Source organism: Scyliorhinus torazame, chromosome 13 (assembly GCF_047496885.1).
Source record: "Scyliorhinus torazame isolate Kashiwa2021f chromosome 13, sScyTor2.1, whole genome shotgun sequence".
NCBI classification, from domain to species: Eukaryota; Metazoa; Chordata; class Chondrichthyes; order Carcharhiniformes; family Scyliorhinidae; genus Scyliorhinus; species Scyliorhinus torazame.
Window position 1 is genome coordinate 191006212 of NC_092719.1, and position 25134 is coordinate 191031345.

At 44.4% G+C, this 25134-nt stretch overlaps 1 protein-coding gene across 16 annotated transcripts in view; it reads right to left on the reverse strand.

The window, feature by feature from the left end:
* Positions 1-25134, reverse strand: part of atp2b2 (ATPase plasma membrane Ca2+ transporting 2) — a 1245322-nt gene that overhangs the window by 269165 nt on the left and 951023 nt on the right. For 7 of the 16 annotated variants that reach the window (XM_072472614.1, XM_072472620.1, XM_072472615.1 and 4 more), the window contains 2 exons: positions 3008-3040; positions 2311-2424 (listed from right to left, as the gene is read on the reverse strand). The exons of 6 other annotated variants lie outside the window; for them this stretch is intronic. In XM_072472614.1, the coding sequence (XP_072328715.1) occupies positions 2311-2424; positions 3008-3040 (147 nt within the window). The remainder of the gene's footprint in view (positions 1-2310; positions 2425-3007; positions 3041-25134) is intronic. 3 more of the 16 variants (XM_072472622.1, XM_072472619.1, XM_072472621.1) reach the window with 2 other exon arrangements.

Sequence of the window (25134 nt, forward strand, 5' to 3'; positions counted from 1 at the left end):
GCAGATCCAAGATACCCAGAGCAAAATAGAGCACGCAAATATGTTGTGCGTGCATTTTCATGGGTGATTAGTGTTAGGATTGGACAATCTCTGTCAGTATAAAATGTAGGGATTAGCATTCCAAAATAAACCCACACAGTCTCGTGTCTTTTTTCAGCTTTCAGTTAAGTAACCCTAGGGTCTGTTTTGGGGTAAGATACTTTTCATTTCAGAGGCTCTGATTTGAAGTCAATGGAGTTAAACAAAATGGAAGAGTCACTTCAAATAAATCAGTCAATGGGGATCCTGCTGGAAGCAATTTTCTTGACAGTGGGCAGAACTCTCCGGCCGTTTGCTGGCGGCGGGATTCTCTGGTCCCGGCGGTGTGGTGGTGGTTTCAACAGGAAATCCCATTTACAAGCAGCGGCAGTAGAGAATCCCGCCACCAGCGAATGGCGCGGCCAAATTCTGCCAGCAGTAGACTCACAACGGAGAATCCAGGCCAGTATAAAGTTAAACAGGAGCCCAGGACCTAAACTCTTGAAACATACTCTTCCTCAAAATACTTAATCACTCACCATTGTATAAACTGCCATTACGTCTAGAGTGAAGCCTCATCAGTGTTTTGATCTTTCTGTTACATCATCAAAAGTTGACCAATAAAGATATTCCAAAATGCTATTGTTGAAATCGTAGCACCAGATCATTCAGTTTACCCAAAAGGAAGGTAACAATCACAAGTTTGTTAAGGTTCCCCCTGTACACTATGAAAGAGGCTCTGATAATCATTGAATAGCTTTTACTAAATGTAGTGACTTGTGATCTGATGATGCATTTATGCTCCAGGAATGGGCCCTAGTTTTAACAAAGAACTGATTTCAGCTAATATGGATGATTGTTAAACCCACCTCACAGGAATTAGTTTTGTATAAATGCTTTGAAAAACTGAAACAGTGAAACTTGGTCAGAAAGCACTGCAGTGGTACTATGAGTCAGGCACCGTAGCAGATGAGGACACAAGTTTCCACTTTATTCCCCACATTGCTGAAGGGTGTAAAAATCACAGTCGTCATTCTCTTGGGATTCCACAAGCAGTGACCTGAGAATTCCATACCTGATGACAATCACCTCACATTAAAGATGAGAAAATATGGGAGATAGTGGGCTGGATTCTCCGGTCCCCCAGCTGCGTGTTTCTCAGTGGCGTGCTGTTCCCTGGCAGTGGGAATGTCCATTCCCGCCACTTTTCAATGGGATTTCCCATTTGCAACCATGATGGGATTTGCACCCATGGCTAACGGACCCAGTAAATTCTGGCCCTAATGCCATTTCAACAATGTTAAATGTGTCCCAAAATTCCAACATTGGTCAACAATTTAATGACATAATTGACAGACCATTCTGTGCTCAGGGAAGCAGCCTCGACGGTTTACAACCCGCGTGAGACATGGTTGGACAGGACTGTGAAGCCAGAGCGCTCAAAGAATCTTGCCAGTCCTTGGACAAATAGCTTTGCAACAACACTCAACCATTTTAAACTTGAGCGTTGAGAACGTGACATTTCTCTTTGATTATTACATGTATTACATTTTTACTTTTATTACATTATGTGAAAAAGGGTATAAAAACAATCCACCTACTGAAATGCAGCAACACTTTCTTTAGATTTCATATAATATGGGGGTGGTTTTCTGAAGTTGCTGCAGGCAAGGGTTACTGCCAGTCACACACATTTGCAAAATTCACCTTCATGTGTGAATATAAACCAATCTGTAAAAGGGTGATTGTTTATCAGTCAAAAATAAATGGAGAGAGACTGGTTATGTATGTGACCTTTTAAAATGTTCCTATTGTCGCTGAAATGTGCCATCTCTCGGGATCAGTTCGTGTGAATAAGCAGATGAAATTACCTCACCAGTGCCTCAGAGCTGCTATGTCAAGTGATACCCCTCAAAAGGAGTCAGTCGCTGACAGTGCAATAACCCTTCAAGTCTTATAGAGGAGGACTTTGCAATATTTTGGGGGCATTCACAGAAAAAAAGCTGTTGATACAATCAAATCTTTGGCGTTGTCTATTGCTTTTATCCGACAGTGTTTCTCTCGACTCTCATGTGACGTTCCATTTTGAAATATTGAAAAATGCCTGGCGTACATTTGCTGACAATTGGATTATCATGGTGAACCTTATTGGCTCATATATTTTCCAAACATGTACACTGTAATCGCATGCATACAAAAGCATCTGTGCAGTTCGCAGATAAGGTTTAGGACAGGTGGAGCATGAGAAATTCATCAAAATAAATAATAAAAAGCCAGGTGTTCTCAACATACCATTGACTAAGCTGACATTGGTACTATCAGTGGCATTTGCACCTGCAGCGCCTTCTGTACCTGGAGTAGACAGGGGCTGGGGGGGAACAGCATGGGCAGGAGGCTGGGGAGCTTCTACTTGGTAGCAATGGATCAAAGGAAAAGCAAATAGATCAAATGGGGAAAGAAAAATGAAATGGATTAATATGACTTTTGCTCAAAACACATTATTTAACTTTGTAAAAGCAAAACAAAAAACACGATAAGCATCAAAATCCACATTTTACAGAAAAAGCATACACTTTCACAGGCAAACAGTCCTGCAAGAAAGGACAAACTTATCTCTTGAATGGATTAAATAAATAACATGAAACATGTAGAATCAACATGTTAGTCAATGCAGTTGTCATCACAAAACACACAAAGAGATGTGATGGCATAGCAAGACCAAGCATGGGAGCTATTGGCTGCACGAGGCATTGCATTATAATCATCAGAATGTTTGCAAGCTTCCCTGTGGCAGCACAAAGCGGCAGGGTCTCTAAAGCTCAGTTAGAAGGAAGTGTTGAAACACGTGTGCGGTAGCCAAAGTTGAGCCAGTTAGACAGAGAGAGGGGAAGCCAAAGCCCCTTGCTGCAGCCCTGTTGTAATGAATTCCAAAATCAGTGCAAGCTACTGCTATGTCTTCATTTCTACAGCTGGTTAGTATGTACAATACCTGGTAACTGTCGTTCATCTTCTGTTGTTTGACCTGTATTGTAATTTGCAAATGTTAAGAATGTAGAAAGGCAAACCTTGAAAATATCTTCTGATCAAGCTCTTCAACGTTTAACCACCTTGTAACAGTTTCAATAAAAGGTTGTGTTAGTTCGAACAAAACAGGAGCACTTCACAACGCATAATGGAACTCTTTCAGCTCCACCTCCTCCCTTGTCCCCCACCCTGCTCCCTCCCAGCTTGGTGCACCTAGGAAAGCCACCGGAGTCACAGGAGAGGATTGGAAAGGTCCAGATCCTGAGAGTGGCAGAAGAAATTCTACTTTTGGGTTCAGTAAACACTGACAAGTGAACACAAGATCCACCGGGATCCTTGCTTCTGAGACCCCGATGTAAAATGTGCATCTGCGGGTAGAGGAAGAGAACATGCTAATGCTCAGCTAATGCTCTTTGTCAATGTTCACCCCAAGCTCCCACATAAAGAACGGTCAGTTGAGCAACTATTGGGAGGGTTCGCCGTTGTGCTTGGTTGCAATACCTGCTGGGAGAAATCGAACAGGAAAAAAATGGATCACCTTCCATTTGATTACACACTTTTGTTGGTCCTTACTTACGGAAAAGAGCTTTTTCTGAAGGAAATGAGCTTTAATTATTCCAGTGATGAAAAAATGGGGTGGGGGGGGGGAAAGATGGAAAAGAGTGGAAAGAGTGCTTAGATAGGGATAGAGTTACATAATGTGGAATGTTCAGATAGATTCTAGGTGCATAAGAAAAGTCTATCGGTTTAAATATGTGAAAGGTGGTGGTTGGAGGAAATTAATTGGAAGAAAGGGATCACTCAATCAGGAAAGAAGAAAAACACAGGCAACTCACCAAATTATTGGCTCACAAATAGGATCAGAGGAAAACTGAAGATTCCAAAAGAGCAATTATACTACCAATGGAAAAATGTGTATAATTTTAGATTAACACTAGATTTCAACAGGAGGTTTATGACTGTAATCTGTTACACTACCATGTATATTACAAATGATAAGGCAGTGATATTTCAATTCGGGATGGAGTTGCAGGTCAAATTTTTTATTTTATTTTTTAAATTTAGATTGCCCAATAATGTTTTCCAATTAAGAGCCAATTTAGAGTGGCCAATCCACCTACTCTGCACATTTTTGGGTTGTGGGGGCGAAACCCACGTGGACACGGGGAGAATGTGCAAACTGCACACGGACAGTGACCCAGAGCCGGGATCGAACCTGGGACCTCAGCGCCGTGAGGCAGCTGTGCTAACCACTAGGCCACCGTGCTGCCCTAGTTGCAGGTTAAATTGAGATGAAGCTATGATGATCCCGGTTCCTTCAGGTTGAAGTGCACACCCACCCCTCCCCCCACTTCTCGGCCATGGTGGAGATTCATCCATTTCTCGGTTTCCCACCCTGCTCTGTCCCACGTCCACCAGCCTAAAGTGTGGCTGGGTGGGAAAATGGCCGTAAGTGGCCATAAAGTGGTTTTAGCTTAAAGAAAGTAATGTGAGGGAAGCGTTTCTCACTGACCTATCTGCACCCCAAAATACCATGCTCTCCTCTCACTCGAAGGACATGTTGTACAAGTATTCACAGTATCTTAATTCACCTTATGTGGTAAAGGGATTATATGGGGACAAATGATGCCTTTGAGGAAGGAAAAAAGGTCTATCTTTTCTACATTCAGGATTTTTCTAGAATCATGGGCGTGAATCCCGCCCCCGCCGGCTGCCGTATTCTCCGGCGCCAGGGTTTTGGCAGGGTCGGGAATCGCACCGGTCGGCGGCCACTGGCAGGGGGTCCCCGGTGATTCTCTGGCCCGCGATGGGCCGAGTGGCCGCCGGTTTTTGACAGGTCCCACGGGTGGCCTGCAGAGTCCTCGGGGGAGGGGGGGGCACAGGGGGATCTGGCCCCGGGTGGGTGGCCCCACGGTGGCGTGGCCCGCGATCGGGGCCCACCGATCCGCGGGCGGGCCTGTGCCGTGGGGGCACTCTTTCCCTCCACACCGGCCGCTGTCAACCTCCGCCATGGCCGGTACGGAGAAGGACCCCCTTGCGCATGCGCTGGGATGATGACAGCACACGCTGGTGCTCCCGTGCATGCGTCACCTCGTGCCGGCCGGTGGAGGCCCTTCGGCGCCGGTTGGCGTGGCGCCAAGCCCTTCCGAGTCGGCTGGCACGGCGCCAAACACTCCGGCGCTGGCCTAGCCCCTGAAGGAGCGGAGGATTCCGCACCTTCGGGGCGGCCTGATGTCGGAGTGGTTCACACCACTCCTCTGCGCCGGAGTGGCACGCCCCGCCAGTTCGTGGAGAATCCAGCCCCATTTTTATGATATCAAATAGACCTATTAGAATGCGCAACTACATTTTCAGTCAGTCTTGCCTGTATTTTCACTAATTTTGCTTTTAACATTTAATTTCACTCAAGAGTTCATCCCATGTCTCGAAAAAGTGGGTTAATACAGTGACAGTGAATAAAAAACAGAACGTAATTGCTGATTAGTGAAAGTGTTCAGCCAAATATATAAATATTCTACTCTTCCCTTTACTTAAAACAATGTACCACTGCTAACGTATATCATCTATCAGGCAATAATCTTGCACAATTTGCCTCAAATATTGACCATCCAATTAAAAAGTTCAAGCAATAAATGTCACCCAAAGTGCTGTGATACATTCCTTTTACCTATCTGACTGATTTCTCATTGTTATGTTCACTTATCCTGTTCAAACCCCAAGGAGTGCACACTTATAGTATGGAAGATCCACCAATGTGCTTTACGAGCTAACAGGGGCTTACAGACACCAGGGTTGCTATTCCCCAGGGGAAAATTGTTGAAATTAAATGACATGAAAATCACTTATTGTCACAAGTAGGCTTCAAATGATGAAAAGCCCCTCGTTGCTACATTCCGGCGCCTGTTCGGGGAGGCTGGTACGGGATCTCAGTTATTGTAGTATTGGGAGAAGTGGAAACCAGGGGCGGGATTCTCCCCTACCCGGCGGGGTGGGGAGTTCCGGCATTATGGAGTGGCGGGAACCACTCCGGCGTCGGGCCGCCCCAAAGGTGCGGACGTCTCCACACCTTTAGGGCCAAGCCCTCACCTTGAGGGGCTAGGCCCGCGCCGGAGTGGTTTGCGCTCCACCGGCTGGCGGGAAAGACCTTTGGCGCCACGCCAGCCGGGGCCGAAAGGTCTTCGCCAGGCGACGCGGGTCGGCGCATGCGCGGGAGCGTCAGCGGCTGCTGACGTCATCCCCGCGCATGCGCAGGGGAGGGGGGGTCTCTTCCGCCTCTGCCATCGTGAAGACCATGGCGAAGGCGGAAGAAAAGGAGTGCCCCCACGGCGCAGGCCCGCCTGCGGATTGGTGGGCCCCGATCGCGAGCCAGGCTACCATGGGGGCACCCCCCCGGGGCCAGATTGCCCCGCGCCCCCTCCCCCAGGACCCCAGAGCCTGCCCGCGCCGCCTTGTCCCGCCGTTCAAAAGGTGGTTTAATCCATGCTGGCGGGACAGGCATTCCAGTAGCGGGACTTCGGCCCATCGCGGGCCGGAGAATCGGCAGGGGTGGGCCCGCCGACCGGCGAGGTGCGATTCCCGCCCCCGCCGACCAATGCGGCGCGATTCCCGCCCCCGTCGAATCTCTGGTGGCGGAGACTTCGGGACACGGCGGGGGCGGGATTCACGGCGTGGGGTCAGAGAATCCCGCCCCAGGTATTTTTTCATTGGGAGAGGAAAAAGAAATGAATGGGCAATTAACCCTGGGATCTATTCTATTCCTAAAGGACACTTAAGAGCAGCGTTGCTAAATCTTGACTGCGAGACCAAAGGCAGGCCATCCACCTGTCTCCACTGCCAGCGACTGCTATGTGACTTAAGAAAAGCCTGGGATGGGAAGAAAATAAACTGTTTATTTAAGACTATTTATTCTCTTAGCAATATCAGAATGGCATTAAAATTAAAATGTTATCTTGTTCGACGCAAGGACGAGAGATACATCTCTGAACAAATGAGCAAAGCAACATTTGTATGGGTGGGAACTGAGCCACACAATGCAATGGTGTACTGTGCACACAAACTGAAGAACATCATCTTAAATAAGCAGAGTCTAACTGCTGAACAATGAACAGGACAAGCTCACAGACAAATGGGTAGGGAGATTTAGATTCATACAATGTTATACACTTAACAGATAAGTACTTAAGTGGAATAGACAGTATCATTTTCCTGGCTTAAAGTGCCATCAAATAAATCTTTCATCTGATGTTACTGAGATGGTTCATGTTGTCTCTGAAAAAAAAATGAGGTGGTTTTATTTATTAATCTGGAAAGGCAGGCGGTAGCTGCAATTTCATCTTCTTCCAGCAGACGTATTTGCAACACTGTCAACATACTCAGCATTTTAAGAAAAACGAAACTCCATGATGTTTTCAGTGATGACATTTGAAAGGCCGTCTGTGAAAAATATCAAAGCAGGATATCTAAGTTGAGAGAAACGTGGTTTAATTGGCTTGTCTTGGCTTTTAAAAATGATTGCTCAGGTCTCTATTAGTCAAACATCAAGGTCTCAGGTACTCAAAGTTACCAAGCAAAATCTTGAACCTGTCATCTTTTTTGCCTCTCTCCAAGACAGAGAATGAAACATCAGTGAGTATACTGGCCTATTCTTTGAAAGCTCCAACTCATCACAATTGCGATACTGATCAATGGACAATATAATAAATTGATTAAGAAATATAAAGGAACATAGCCACAGCCAATTAACTCTGTGTTCATTCTTCTTCCTTAATCAAACGTGCTCTGGCCTTACCAATTATCCACCTTACAAAAGAACAACACAGAGGAAAAAAAAACTTTTGCAACAGCATATTTTTAATAAGAATGCTTTTACAGCAGCTGAACAGTGCTGTTGACAAACCTAAACGACTGAAAAAGTTGTGTACCAAGGTTACGTGGGATCTGTTATCACAAAATCAGTCTGGTGGAAAGCATTATATACATCAAATAATGCAATCAAAATATTAAATTATAAATCACAACCAACCTGAAAATATTCAGAAACATATCATGTACAGGGCAATAGGATGTATTTTCCCACCACTCACATCTTGACCAATCATACTGAAACATGCCCATTTGAAGAGTTTACACAATAATACTCTGCAAAATCTGCTTGCTTGTAGGTACCATGCCGATGTCTATCAAAGCAGGGATTTGTTTTTATCAGAATGGCTGGGGACAGTACACATTTTACAAATGTAATAACCTACCCAATAAATTATTTGAAGTGTACTGTCCTTATTCAAAATAGTTGGCAGGTCCCTTATAGTTACCACCTCCTGAAATGTATATTAATTTGTAAAAAGCCACATTTTAGTAGGATGTTTCATTAACCCGGGAGTGTCAAAGCTACGGGGTGGATTCTCCGAGCATCCGCGCCGCAATTGCGCTTGGCGCGGGGGCGGAGAATGAACATTGGACCCGTGATCGGGTCCGACGCTGCCAATCGCGCGTGCGAGCGGTCGACGCCATTGAAAAAGGCCCCCGCGGTGATTCTCCGCCGGCAACTGGCTGAGTTCCCGCCGGCGTGGTTCACTCATGGTTCCACCCGGTGGGCACTCGGAGGTGCGGCTTTCTCCAGGAAAGTCCAGAGTGATTCTCACCCGTTTTCTCGCGGCTTGGGGACATAGCCCCATTATCAGAGAATTCTGCCCACGGCCTACAATCCATACATGGCTTGCAAGCCAGGCCAATCCAGTCCCTAAAACCCACCAATTCAATTTGATTTGCACTCATTTTGTTCCCCCACAACCCGATTCAGTTTGAAATTCATAGACCTGAATGTGAAGAAATAGTTGGTCCTAGCCCTTCCACTTTGCTGATTGCTAAATCCTAAATCAGAACGTCAGGATATGTTTGCATGAATTTAAGACATATGGAAGTTAACGGGAAGATAAATTTAACTTTTGCATATATGTTACCACACCGCCCCTCCCCCTGTGCCCCGAGCACCCCAAAAAGACAAAAATCTGGGTCTAATGTGGAATCCAGATGTCTTAAGATCTTAAGAACAGAGTCACTAAGTGAGTGGAATTTTCCAGCTGTTCCCTTCAACAGAAAGAAACCCCCCACCATAGGTTCCCTGGTGGCGGAGAGCACGAACAATGGGGAACCCCATTGACAGCGGCAGAACTGGACGATCCTGCCACTGGCTAATGTCCGGCTGCCTACACGCAAAACATACCATGGGGAGGGAGGGGAGGTGTGAAAAATCGCGCCCAGTAATTCAGAAGAGGAGAGTCCAGGACCCTCACAACTTCAGGATAGAAAATCAATTAAAAAGGATCTCCTTTTGCAGTATCAAGCATGTTTTATTATTGTTAGACTATTATTTCTTAATGTACAGATATCATGCTAGACTCACAAATATAAAATTAACAACCTCCATTCAACTGATAGCAACAGAGACTCATATTTCTTGGCTCTCTGTTTCTGAACTTCAATATTGGCCTTTCAGTGCATTGCAGCTTGCTTTTATTTTCATTTCACTGAAGTCCCACATGATAGGCAATGAGTTGTCTCAATGCCTGGTCAGAGACAGTGACAGAATTTTCTTTTCAACAGAGGGATAATAAGGACAATTTGAACTCCCACTGGAGGCAGCAATTTGGAAAAGAATATCTGCTTTCTGTTACCCTAACTGTTCCTCATTAGGCTGAAAGGTTGACAGAGTCAGGAATGCTTACGCATCAGTGAATATCCCACTTCAGAGTTTTTACTGGAGGGAAATCCATTGATGAAGTATCTAAAGATTGTTGGACACTACTCTGAGGAACTCCTGCAGTGAGGTCCTGGGGTTGACATGACCGGCCTCCAACAAACACAACTATCCTCTTTGTATCAATCCACCCAATGGAGAGATTTCCCCCAATTTCTATTGACTTCAATTTTACCAGGGCTCCTTGGTGTCACAATCAGTCAAATGCTGTTTTAATGTCAAGGTTAGCCACCGTCAACTCACCCCTGGAGTTCAACACTTTAGTTCATGTTTGAACCAAGGCTATATGAGTTTAATAGCACTGTCGAAGATGTCTTCCACCATTTTGCTGATAATTGAATGTTGGCTAAGGACGGGGGGGGGGGGGGGGGGGGGGAGGAGTATGTGTGTGTATACATCATCAGAAACTGATAATCAGTGAGTCAGCAGAAGAAGTGAAACTCTGTGGCTTATAGCTTTTCCAGGTTTAACTGTCCATCCTCGAAAGCTTAAAAAATATGACTGTGTCTGCAGTGTCATGTGAACTGGACTGAGCACCAGACCGCTAAGTGTAGCCTTTTATATGGTGGCTTGTTATTGACTGGTCACGGCTTCAGAGGAATATAGCACTTGAAAAATGTAAGGCTGAGAAAGTGTTTCAGTGAACAATCCGGGTGAAGGAAATTTAAATATCATTCTCACATTCAAAATCTGCTTCCAGGAAAACCATGCCAGAAATAATGGGGTTGGATGGGAGGGTGGGAGCAGGGCGAACTTCCCTACGTTGTCACTCTTAACATTAGCCTTGTGTTGGCAGAAACCGATTTTTGCCAAAGTTGCAATAGTGACGCGGAGGGAACCTCAAGGAAATTCATCCCCAAAGCTTATATTTTGTGGCCTTGTGCATCAAAACAAATCTACTAAAGAAAATAGAAACTAACACCCTGAAAAATTACAGGCAAAAGTGCTTTTGTTCACACTCCCTCCATGTATTATTAACTGACAGCAGTTCATTAATTAAGCATCACGGACAAGTACGCTGCAAAATAAAAGTGCCTTCAGTCTGATGTTACTTCATCCAGTCCAGGCTCTGCCTTAGAGCAGATGAAATAATTCCTACAACAAAGAGCAATACTTCTGAACAATGAATAGGTTGATGAATGTACAACCAGCTAGGTATTGTAAATTAACAAATTAGATTCATTCGTTAGCACTTTAAACTTTTACCATTCTAATTTTAAATGGGGGCATTTTGAACTCTAATTAAAATGAATATGTTTGCGTTAATGGAATTCTTCCAGAGTGCTACAATTATGAGGTTTATAAGATTATGGGGCGGCTCGGTGGCACAGTGGTTAGCACTGCTGCCCCACAGCACCAGGGACCAGGGTTCAATTCCATCCTTCAGTAGCTATCTGTGTAGAGTTTGCACTTTCTCCCTGTGTCTGCGTGGGTTTCCTCTGGGTGCTCCAGTTTCCTCCCACAGGTGTGCAGGTGGATTGGCCTTGCTAAAATTGTCCTTCGTGTCCACGGGTTAGATGGTTATGGAGTTGCAAGGATAGAGTGGGAGCCTAGTTGGGGCACTCTTTCAAAGGGTCACTGCAGACTCAATGGGCCGAATGGCCTCCTTTTGCACTGTTGTGGTTCTATGATTCACCCCCCCCCCCCCCTCCCCACCAGCCCCCTCCACGACCTGTTTTGCAGGGGCGGTCCGAAGAACTGTCACCATTCTAGGGGTTTCCCGTTGGGGAAACCCGCGGCAGGGGCTTGCCATCAGCGGGACTGGCTGATCCCACCAGCAGGAACAGATGGAAAATCCCACCCTGTGTTTTGAAGCTGTGTCTTTAAATATAAGGTAAAAAATGAAGGTGTCATGTGACCTGTGCTGATGGCTGCCTGACAACGTGTCTCGATAATGTGGTGGCTAAAAGTTAAAAAAGGCCTAGATTGTTTTACTTGGAGAAGTGCACAAGATATTCACATTTGCAGACATTGGCGAAGGCAGCCATGATGCCAATGGATAGACTGACTCTCCAGTCTCAGAAAATTGTTGAGAATGTTGAGCTGTAAACAGTTATGCTTAAAATTGTCCATTGAGTTCCAAGATGAAAGAAAGCTGCCTCTCAAGGATAGATTATCAGCATCTCTACCTGGATACAAGGCCCATGTGGTTCACATTGCCAAAAAGAAGCCATTGTGATATCAGGATACAGACTTTCCTAAAATATTACTGGATTTTATAGACAAGTTAATCTGCTAGGGTACAGGATAGAAAGAGCAGCTGGAGGTCAAACATCTCTGTGGTTAATCACATTTGGATGAGGGTGGAAAGTCATGTTTGAATTGAAAAGGCAAATTTCAAAAGGAGTTAAAATTAAGCTAAATATTTGTCTTGCTTGCAGTGGAGGAAGGATGTCAATAGTGTGGATCAATTTGCTTAGTGTTCATATCATAGAGTCATAGAATATTTTGTGACCTTACAAGTTGTGTAATAACAGATGATCTGATAACAAATCAGTGTTCACTTGCAGGTCAAAACACCTCAGGTGCAATAAAAAGATATTAGAATTTTGCAGAAACAAACAAATGTCGATAAGACTAATCTCGTCCAAGATCTGGCAACAGCTGTACACCTGAAATGTTCATCTGCCTCTTCACTCTGTGGATGCTGGCAGATCTGCTATGTATACTTCCAATGCTAATGTTTTTGTTATAATGGTTAATTGTGATTGCTTTGAGTTTATAAGTGTGAAAGACTTTGCTTCCTTGTGATAATGGCCTGATTAAAGATGACCATATGCACTTTGAACCAATGTGCATTAAATTAGAATATTTGTACAGAATTATGTACAAACCAATTAGGATTCAGAAAAGGGGGATTTTAAATTATGCATATTTAAGTGGCATCCAAAATATTTCAAGTAAAACATTCTCTTGAGTTATCAGAAAACCAAACACCCATGAATTGTACTTATTGAAATTAAATCCATGTTATAAATGAATGCATTAAACCCATGGTGCAAAGGTCTGTTATTGATGTTACACTTCAGTGTAATAACCATTTGGGTAATTTTATAAGTTAATAGTCATAATATTTGATTCACAGGAAAGAAGTTCTCTCTTTTCTTGAACAACATAGCTGTCTAAATATGTTAACAAATTAATTGCAAATGATTTGAATGTCTAATTTTAAGTTAAATATAACAAACACACCTTATCACCTGCTTTGCTATTTTCTGCGAAAATATAAACTGCGAGGGAACAGATGTACTTTCACAAACATTCTGAAAACGTATATGCTAATAGTCAATACGATTTGCATTTCAGATGTTTGGACTTGGGCGTTTAGATTGAAACTTAGGGCGGGATTTTCCATTCCCGCTTTGCGGCGGCAGAAGCAGTCTGCCATTGTCAAGCAGTGGGATCTACCGATCCTGCCATTCTTAGTAGGATTTCCTGTTGTTTGCACCCTCCACCACCAGGGAACTTACGGCAGGGGGTCACCATCGACAGGACCTGAAATCCTGCCAGAAAATCTTACCCTTCGACCGTGTAAGCAATTAATGAGCTGAACCAGGGAAGAGGATTTTTGACGGGCCTTTGGTTACACCGTACACTTCCCTCAAGTAGAATGACTTTCTGTGATTTATACCTTTTATTGACGCTGTGGTATATTGCAAGAGCTGAGCATTTTATTATATTGCCCCCTCTGCTCCCCTCTCCGTTGGGGATGTGTAAATAAAGTTAGTTCAGTAACGACTGCCTGCAGTTAAGTGTGTGTTTGTCCTACTCAGTGCAATGCACAACAGAAAGATGACTACAAGGCTGGGGTGGAGTTTTGCTTTGCATTTCATATGAGAAATTAATGTGTGAAGAAAATTGTGATGCATTTTTGGAACACCTAAAGTTGATTTTGAGGAAGGTTGAGCAATTTTACAGGTTTCTCCATGTGAACACTGTATTCTGGTGCGTCAGCTCAGTATGTAATGGAAAATAAATGAATGGCATGAAGGTACATTTGGGGCAATGGGGAAATTCAACACAAACAAAACAGGGCTGATGTAATTTTGGACGAAGGTTACACATTTGGCTGAAAGGGAATATAATAGGAGATGAGGTTAAATAAATGTTTTCCCCATCATGTTGAGGCCAGATGCTTTTGAGATGGTTTCTAAGCAAAATTGCCGATGCGACCCCAGTCCTGTGGAATATGCTGAGATTAATGAGATTCTGGATTCATATTATGGCGCCAATAAGAATGAGATTGTACAGTGAGTCGCATTCCGTGAAAGGAAACCAAGTCAGTCTGCTGATTGAATTCTCAAATTAAAGAAACTCTCTGGTCGCTGTGGGCATGGGCCCAAACTTAGAAATCCACCTTTGAGGCACATTCCTCAGAACCAGAAACTTAGATGTCACTGTTTCAATGGCAGCCATCAACTGTCTCCAGTCAAAGTGATATGGCTGTGGGTAAGTTGGCCATATCCAGAAGGCACGCAGGAGTAAAGAAAACAATAATGCTTCAGGTCATGGTTGCAGCTATGCACCAGGTGGAGGTCATGGTAAATCTAAAACTAATTCAGGGGCTGGGAAATCCTCAAATGCACACATCATTATGGAAACAGAAGTTGATGTTATCAAGCAGGAAGATCTAGGCTGCACTCAGTCAGCGAGCAAGAAAAATAATGGGAGACGAGAGGTAATTGGGCTGAAGATAAAATTTCAGTGCCAACAGCAGAAATGGAAGTCAGAGATTCACAACTTACTTTTACCCATGATATAATTGCAGCACTGTCTGTTATCTCAGGAGGGTAGCAGAAATCACAAAGTCACATTCCTTTATACAAAACTGGTGCGAAACTGACTGGCTATTCCCCTGATGGGAATATACAGTTAAATTGGGCCATGTTGTTTCCTGTAGGGATCATTCGGAATGCGTCTGACATTGAGAAAGTGCTAAGAGGGCACAAAATAGTCCACGAGCATGGACGACCAAATGATAACATCAAGCAGCACAAGGCCAAAGTCAAGAACAATGTACAGCCAATATTTTGAAAGTTAGGCCAGTGCCTTGTGCACAGTTAGAAGCAGTAAGTGAAGAGCTGGCTAGAGTAGAAAGAACAAGAGTCATTAAAAAGTTGAAGAGCAGTGAAGGGGCGGCATCCATTGTGGTAGTTCAAATTTATAAAGATAAAGCAGTAAATAAAATGGTCAAGAATGATACTTACCGCTGCCTACGAGTAAACATTTGCGGCGGAACTCTCCATTCCTGAGACTAAGTGCTGATGCCGGGGCAGGATTCACGGATTTCCATGACAGCAAAACTGGCGCCGCACCTGGACCAATTCAGTGACTGCAAAGGGGCTAGCACCGGCGCCACGTGGAACACAATCGATTCCAATGAGAAATGTTACAGGATTCGCCGGGTCCGTAATTGACACTCAGGAGGCTGACAAGCTGCAGCCGAATATACACACTTCACTCCCCCCACACATACCATCCCAGCCAACAGATGGCACTGGTTGTACTTGAGCGCACCCATCCCGCTGATGGTTCAGCTGGGGCCAGAGGGTACCTCTGGGGGGACACCCATATGACCTGTGGTCCTAAGTTCACAGTGGGCAGTCAGGCGGTGTGCGCAGCTGCATGGCTGCCTTGTAGGCTGCGGCAATGATGTTCTGTGACTGCCCACTCTGACCCCACAGCTCACATCCTGGCCACTCCCCGCTACGTACCCCCCCGATCCTGGAGAATCCCCTCTCCCGGCCAGCGGCACAACTGTCAGCAAACTATGGTGCTGTTAGACACTTTCTGTACCCTCTCTCTCTCTGTCAGCAGCCATGGCGCCTGTTTCACAATTTTGAAAAGCACAAGTGAACCTCACCATTGGGAATTCGTCCCAGTGGAGGCGGAGCATCGCAATACCCCAGGTGAATTCAGGGTCAGGCCCGCTAATGATATGCCTACGGCGTTTAGTGTATGTGCGGAGTGGAACGCATTGACGCCACTGTCGAGGCACCAGAGAATTGCGATTTGGTGTGAAATCAACGCCCACCACGATTTTGGCGTCAAAACCGACTCTCCGCCAAATCAAGTTTCGCGATTCGGACATCGGCCAACGGAGAATCCTGCCCTTGTTTTCTAATTTGACCAATGGGAAATTGTTCAGTGGGATGGATTTGTCAGATGCATACTAGTGTTCCAGAGCCTCATGTAGAGGAAGAGAACGTTTTGATCAGGACACGGGGAGTCCACACCAAGAAAAATAAAGAAACGTAGTTTTATTTACACATGATATTTACACAGCCCCGTAGATCACCACCAGGTTCCTGTTCTGGGTTGTGCCTTCCTGGCCAACCTTTAATACAGAGGCTAATAGAGATCTCCTACCCCTAACGGGGGAGCTTGTACTCCACAAGGACCACAGGGAAGATAATCATCCCTACTCCATAGGCCCCTTGCGAGCTATAACAATGTTGTATGGTTAAATTAAGTCCTAGATCAAGTTCAAGAATATGGCATTAAAACTAAAAGGCAAGTGTCATTTCATGGTGTCAAATGTAACACATCTGGGTCACCAAATAGATGGTGACGGTATCCAGCTAATGCAGGACAAACTTGAGTGGATTTTGAAAGAGATCAGAGAACAAAGAAGAACTTAAAATATTCAGAGGAATCGTTACGTATTATTATAAGTTCATCCTCCACTTTGCTGATACATGTGCTCCACTTCACCAACTGCTCAAAGATGGAATAGATTAGGAATGGTTTGTGGAGTGCCAGAAGGTATTTAAAGAAGTAAAAAACGCACTGACTACATGATCTCAAGCAAAAATAGGTTTTAGCATGTGATTCCACAACACAGGAGTTAGAAGTGGTGCAATTTCATGTAATGGAAGATGACGTGGAAAGCCTGTAGCATATGTTTCATATAGTTCAACAAAATAAGAGCAAAATGTCCCACAAGTAGAGAAAGAGGCTTGGCAACCATATCTGGGGCCGGCATAGCTCAGTTGGCTGGATAGCTGGTTTGTGATGCAGAACAAGGCCGACAGCGCGGGTTCAATTCCCGTACCGGCTGAGGTTATTCATGAAGGCCCCGCCTTCTCAACCTTGCCCCTCGCCTGAGGTGTGCTGATCCACAGGTTAAATCACCACCAGTCAGCTCTCCCCCTCAAAGGGGAAAGCAGTCTATGGTCACCCAGGACTATGGCGACTTTACATTTATGGAGAACCTAAGTTCCACAAATATGTGCAGGGTAGGAACGTCACTTTGTTAACTAACCACCAAGCCTTTATGATGACAATTGGTTCAATGGAGAGAGTACAATCCATAGTGGCAGCACAGCTTCAGAGATGGATGTTGATTTTGATGGTCCATCAGTACGAGGTTAAGTATCGTAAGTTAGAAGATTGTAAAAATGTCGATATTCTTTCAAGATTTCCCAGAAAGACTGATTCGCTTCTAGCCACTGAGTTGCCTGTGAATTACTTTACAAAGTCAAATGGCATGCCGGTATCTGCCAGAGATAATAAAGCATGAGGAACTCATAAAGATGTGGTACTCAGTAAAGTGTTCAATTTTATTATGAATGGCTGGCCTGAAGAATGTGTTAATGAGAAATTACAGGGATATTGCACGAGTAGAAACATACTGACTGTAGCTTCTTTGTTCATTCCAGCCTAAAACAGTGCAGTTGCAGCTAATTAATTAGGTAGCCAGCTTAAACTGGTTTTCAGAAGCGTAAATCAATTTTTCTGGAAGTATAGAAACAGGGCTTCCTCCGTGCTCCTTGGTTTACCCTGAGTGCAGCTTTGAATGTATGGAGTATCAAACTGGGAGTTTGGTGAGTGAGGGAGTTCAGTGAGGAAGATACTCCTTTTTAAAAAAAACATTTTCAGCCTTAAGTAGTTGGCTCTCACTTCAATACAGGGGGAGAAGCTGATTGGTGAGTAACTGGCAAGTTATTCTACTTATTCTAATTGTAACAAAAATGATGGTATGGCAAATCAGCTTGGCTGAGTGGAACGTGCATCCTACTGTATGCGGGAATTCATGGGGACATCATGGGCTGGATTCTCTGCAGCCCCGCGCCAAAATCGCGTTTGGCGCGGGGGTGGTGAATCAAAGTTTACGACGGAATCGGGCCCGGCGCCACTCCAGCGATTCTCCGGGCCCCGAATATTTGTGCGATCGCGAATTATGCCACGCAGCTGAGGGACCATTGCCAAGAGGCCCGCCCAGCGATACTCCGCTCCCAGCAGGCCGAGTTCCCGACAGCGTGGTTCTAACCACGTATAGACGGTCGGGAACCTCGCATGGCGGCTGCGGACTCAGTCCTGTTTAAAGATGGATGGGTAACACCTTAAGAAAACCGGGATTGATATCCTTGCATTGGGGTTTGCTAGTGCTGTTGGGGAGGGTTTAAACTAGCTTGTGAGGGAGATGGGAACCTGAGGGCAAGCTCAAATGGGAAGGAAGTAAAGCTATTCACAGGAAGTAGAAAAGTAGCAAGTGAAACAAAAGCATGAACTAGACTTCAAATGCAGAAAAATGTTTAAAAGTCAAAGTTAAAGGTAATTTACCCGAATGCATGCAGCACTTTCAACAAGATGTAAAGGCACACATAGGTATAACTGGATATGATATAATTTCCATTACAGAAACATGGCTGCAGGGTGACGAAGACTGGGAACTGAATATTCAAGGGTATTCGACAATTGGGAAGGATAGACGAAAAGGAAAAGGAGATGGTGTTGTGCTGTTCTGCTAAGGGATGTGATTAGTATCTAAGCAAGGGAAGATCATAAAAACAAAATGTGGAATCTGTTTGGGTGGAGCTAATAAACAACAAGGGGCAGCAATCATTGGTAGGAGCTGTTTATAGATCACTGAACAGTAGTGGCAGAATGGGGCATGGTATTAATCAGAAGATTTGTGAAGCATGTAGCCTGGGATATACAATAATCATGAGCGACTTCAATTGCATATAGACTGGATAAATCTAATGAGCACTAATGCTGTTCAGAATGAGGGGCGGGATTCTCCGCAATCGGCACGATGTCCGCCGACCGGCGCCAAAAACGGCACGAATCAGTCTGGCATTGCGCCGCCCCAAAGGTGCGGAATTCTCCGCATCTTGAGGGGCTGAGCCCTCACCTTGAGGGGCTAGGCCTGCGCCAGAGTGATTTCCGCCCCGCCGGCTGGCGGGAAAGGCCTTTGGCGCCCTGCCAGCTGGCGTGGAAATGACTTTGCCGTGCGACGCATGCGAGGGAGCGTCAGCGGCCACTCACGGCAGTGGAGGGGGTCTCCATGTGAAGACCATGGTGAAGGCAGAAGGAAAAGAGTGCCCCCACGGCACAGGCCTGCCTGTGGATCGGTGGGCTCTGATCGCGGGCCAGGCCACCAGTGGGGCACCCCCCAGGGCCAGATCGCCCCCCCCCCCCCAGGACCCCGGAGCCCGCCCGCGCCGCCTTGTCCCACCATTCGAAAGGTGGTTCAATCCACACCGGCTGGCGTGAGTTGTCAGTGACGGGACTTCGGCCCATCGCGGACCGGAGAATCGCTGGGGGTGGGCTCGTCGACCGGCGCGATTTCCGCCGACCGGCGCGGCACGATTCCCGCCCCCGCCGAATCTCTGGTGGCGGAGAATTCGGGACACGGCCTGGGCGGGATTCACGCCAGCATCCAGCGATTCTCCGACCCGTTGGGGGGGTCGGAGAATCACGCCCGAGCTTCTGGAAGATGTTAGGGATGGTTTCCTACCCTAAGAGCAGCACGTTGAGGAACGGACTTGCGAACAAGCTATTTAATCTCCTGTGGTGTAACGAGAAAGGGCTAATTAATAACCTTGTTGTAAAAAGAACCATTTGGGAAGAGTGACCATAATAAGTTAGAATTGTACATTATGCTTGAAAGTGAGAAAGCTCAATCTTAGGTCAGGGCGTTAAATTTGAACAAAGGTAACCATTAAGATATCAGGGTCAAATTGGCTGAGGTTGGGAAAATACATTAGAAGGCATGATGTTACATAGACAATGGACAGTCGTTAAGGAATTATTACATAGATTACAGCAATTATACATTCCTTCAAGTATCAAAACCCAGTAAGAAAAGTCAGGCAACCATGGATAACAGCGAAGGTTAAGGATTGTATAAGATTAAAAGAAAAGGCCTTTAAATTTGCCAAAAATAATACTAAACAGGATTCTGAGGTTTTAGAATACAGCAATGGAGGACCAAGAAACTGATACAGCAATAGAATATGAATATAAATGATCAAAAAACATAAAAATGGACTGTAAAAGCTTCTATAGGTGTGTAAGAAGGAAATGTTTGGCTAAGACGAATGTGGGTCCATAGAGAAATGGCAGAGAAACTAAGTAATTACTTTGAGTCAGTCTTCACTGAGGAAGATACATTAAAATTCCCAGAATTAGAGATCCAAGGGACCTGGGAGAATGAGGAATTGAAAGAAATCGATATCAGTAAGGCGGTTGTATTAGATAAATGAATAGGACTGAAGGTTGATCAGCCCCTATGCCCTGATATTCTACATCCCAGCATGTTGAAAGACATCTATGGAAATAATGGATGCATTGGTGAGTATCTTCCAAAATTCTGTGGATTCTAGAACAGTTGCTGCAGGTTGGAAGGGAGTAAATGTCACTCCATTATTTAAGAAAAGAGGGAGAGAGGAAACAGGGAATGACAGGCCTGCTAGCCTTACATCGGTGGTAAAGAAATTGCTGGAATCTGTGAGAAAGGATGTGATAAAGAGACACTTGAATAATAATAGTCTGATTGGGCACAGTCAACATGGAGTTATGAATGGAGAATCATGTTTGACAAACCTATTGGAATTTTTGAGGATGTTACTAACAGAATTGATAAAGGGGAGTTAGTAGATGGAGTGTACTTGGATTTTCAGCTGACTTTCGATAAAGTCCCCTAAAGGAGGTTGGTTAGCAAAATTGGAACACATGAGATAGGAGGTAATGTAATAACTAACAAAGATTAAGGATTGGTTAACAAGAGGAAACAGAAAGTAGGAATAAATGAGTCATTCTCACGTTGACAGAATGCGCCGAGTGATTACAACATGGAGCAACACTTGGCCCCAGCTGTTCACAATGTATATCAATGATTTGGATGTGGGGACCAAGTGTAATATTTCCAACTTCACGAATGACACAAAGCTGAGTGGTAATGTTGTTGTGAGGAAGATGCAAAGCGCTTCAAGGGGATTTGGACAGACTGAGTGAGAAGGGAAGAGCATGGCAGATGGAATTTAATGCAGAAAAATGTGAAGTTATTCACTTTTCTAGGGGGGACAAAAGTGCAGAATACTTTTTGAATGGTAAGAGGTTAGAAAGTGTAGATATACAAAGCGACCTGGGTGTCCTCATCAATATGTCACTGAAAACATGCAGGTGCAGCAAGCAATTAGGAAGGTTAATGATATGTTAGCCTTTACCACAACAGTATTTGAGTACAGGAGTAGCACAGTCTTGCTTCAACTGTATAGAATCTTAGTTATTCCACACATGGAGCTTTTTGGCTTTTAGTGTAGGGTAATGGTGTATAGAGTAAAGAAGACATAATGGGCATGCCATGGTTAAGTCATAGTATTTATACGATGGGCAATTTGCAGCACTCCATTATAGAAAGAATATTAAGGCCCAAGATAGTATGCAGCATAGTTTCACCAGGATGGTGACGGGGATGGAAATCCTGAACGTGGCTTGAGAAATGGAAGTAATTTCCACTACAGCAGCAGCGCAAATTACAGAGACGTCATTTTCCCTCATTCTCCACTCCACTACCCTTTGCTTCCTTGTCACTTAAACATGTTGTTACATTATGCAGTGTGTGAGACTAGACTGGAAATGATTTTTGCTTCATCAGCAGCGAGTTGAGTTTTTGGCATTAGTATTTTTTTCTCTTTAGTCTGGCTCATGAGCCAAGTGGGTCCAAAGTTCAAGCAAAGTAAATTGAGAGAATTTCCTCAGTGTTCAGAGTTTTACTGCAGGGCTTGTGGTATCTGGTTAAAACGTCTAGGATCACGTCAAATATCAGACATGTGCACTTCCATTCCACTCAATCAAAAACTTAATCCACGTCAAGGAGATCTGCTCTTTAGCTGGTTAACAATACCACTGCTATGACCCATCAGGTGCATGTATGTTCCAACCTCTATATTCGCAGAATGATACAGTACACAGAACAATGCCAGTGCCAGCTCTTCGAAAGACCTACCCAATTTGTCCCACTTCACTGTCTTTTCCCTGTAACCCTTCAGTTTTCCCCCTTTTTTCTTCCGTTTTTCAGGTGACTTGAATTTGTTTCCACAACCCTTTCAGGCAATGCATCCACCTCATAACAATTGCTGTGTAAAAATAATTCTCCTCATCTTCCCCCTGGAATTTCTTTTAACCAATTATCTTAAATCTGAAATAAAAACAGAAAATGCTGGATAAACTCAGCAGGTCTGGCAGCATCTGTGGAGAAAGAAACAAGAGTTAACGTTGAGTCCATATGACCCTTCTACAGTCACAGAAATCTGCATCCTTTGCTTTAAGTAGACATGGGGAAGATACCTGTGACGCATGGAATTTATGGAAATAACAGTAATGCCTGTCATCCTCAGGTGATTAGATGGCCAATAGTATTTCTAACTACAAGATCAGGCTGACTATCTCTCATTTTGAATCTAACTGGGCTAATTGTCCTGTGCTAATTGTCCTGCGCTAAACTCTCACTTAGGTCCAGAGACTCTGGGAAACATTCTGAGGAATACATTTTGAGAAGGTCACAAATGCCTAATTGAAGGCTACAGGAATTGCTCCCATTAAAATTCAGTTGCTTGCATTGGGGACATTTTTAAGCAGCCGAGTTGACCACATCCCAGCCAACTTACCTTCCTTGTAATATTCATTTGGAAAAAAGAAAACCCTACTTCAATTTTTCCTTATTTATGCCTGTTTAAAATCGTTATCCCATTAGCACTGTCATTAAAATTATCAGAAGTTTTGATCAGCTGACTCGAGGAAGATTATCTCCTCTGGTTGAGGGATCCATGACAACAGTCATCAATTTAAACCTGGCAGAAGAGGAGGGAACCCAGCAGAAAATGTCTTTACACTCAGGGATGTTTTACGACAGGATGTTTTACTGCTGGGTGGTTTGGGGGATAGACTGATGTAATAATCATCTCAAGACCCACGGGAATAACCTAACTGATCTCCCCATGTGGCTCGTGAAATACAAGCTCCCCACTGAGGGGAGGAGGCCCAGAATATGGAGCTTGTGAATCTTGTACTTAAAAGCCGGCCCGGATTGGAACTGGCATGATCGGTAAGCCCGGCTGGGGCTTATGTGCTGTTTGCCGTGTTGTGGCCTTTACTTTTGCTTGCTTAAATAAACCTTCTATGTGTAACCTTCTCGGGACTGCTGAAGATATTATAACTGGTATATCACTTGAGGGGAAATTGTATTTGAAACAGAGGGAAATACAGGGCTATGGGAAGACAATGGGTTGTCGGTTTGTTTTTGGATTGCACAGTCAAAGTGCTAGTAGCGAGACGAGGGAGCAAATGGCCTCTATCCGAGCTGCAAATTCCTTTGATTCACTAATGCAAGTGCTGCAGGCTGCAGCCCAGGACTCAGTTACCGTGAGGTTAGAACAACTTCAATCCCAAGAGGATGCCACTGACACACAGCAGCCAGCCGCTTCATGTCTTCCTGCTACTGAAATAACGTGTTTGAAGAACTAGATGGAAGTCAAAAGGACATAGTTCAGAAATTGTCACCAAGGGGAAACATCATTGCAGGAAACAGTGGGTGCACATGCATACACCGCACACACTGGAACAGCAAAAATATGATTGAACTCAGTTCTTGTCTGTGGAGGTTTAGGTCATGGTTTCATCAGCAGTAAGAGATTCAGTCATGCCAAAAAGAGAAGGCATTTTAACTCAAGGCCTGTTAGGTGCTCAAAGAGTAATAATGTCTTTATTAGTAACATGTGTTATGGGCCAGGATTTAGAGAATGCCAAAGTGTATCATGGAGTTCACCAGACCCACAACTTTTAATAGATTGTGGTATGGGGAGCACACGGCCCACTCTACAGGTGTAGTACAGCAGAAATGGGAAAGTATTTTTTAAAGCAAAACAATGTTTATTCTATGAACTCAAGTTAACCTTTTTAAACCATACAGTGAAATTCTTAGCAACCATTAATTCAAATACAACCCCCAAAGAATACAACACTAGGTAATCCTTTAAGCTTTCCTGTTAACATCCATAAGACTTAAAACACCTTTTAACAGAAGCACATTAGGTTTACATTCACTACTAAGAACATTTACAATTCTGAATTCACCAAATGATCAAGAGATAGTCTTTTGATGGCAGAGAGAACAGCAGGACACAGAGAACTGCTTAGTCTGGCTTCAGCTCCAACACTGAAAATGAAACTAAAACACACCCTGCAACAAACAGCCTAGAATGAAAGTAAAAAGCTGACAGATAGCCCAGCTCCACTCACTCTCTGAGAGGTCGGCGCAACATCGAGGGCCGAAGGGCCTGTACTGCGCTGGAATGTTCTATGTTCTATGTTCGGCATTTCTCTTTAAAGTCAGATACTTTAGTTCAATCTGATCACAGAGACCCTTGTAATTCTCCAACACAGGAGCATTGGTTATCACCGCTTTCAGGCAGTCAAATGCCTGTTGAAAGTCCGCTGTCCACTGAAATATTTGACGTTTCTTCAGCAAGTCTATCAGTGGTGCAACCACGCTACAAAGCCTTTTCACAAATGTTCGATCAAATCCACTCATGCCAAGAAATCTCATTATTTCCCTTTGTCTTGAGGGTATCGGAAACACCGCAATGAAAGTGACTTGGGGTTTTCCAAATTCACTTTTGGCTAGGTTTATCACCAAACCGGCCTCCTGGAGTCGATCGAATAACTCCATCAGATGTTTTGAATGTTCTTTCCATGTCTGGCTGAAAATTACCAGATCGTCAATGTATACCGCACAATTGGCTAATCCTGAAACAACTTTGTTAGTTGACCGTTGAAATGTGGCTGGAGCGTTTTTCTTGCCAATTGGCATAACTTTGAATTGGTATATACCCATTTGGAGTCACAAAAGCTGAAATTTCCTTCGCCCTTTCGGATAAAAGTACCTGCCGTAACCTTTAAGTAAATCCAGTTTGGAAATAAAAGCTGATTGTTCCACTTTCTCAATGCAATCCTCCAAACATGGGATAGGATATGAGTCCGTTCTTGTAACTGCATTAACCTTTCTATAGTCCACACACAACCTTTGGGTACCATCTGGTTTAGGG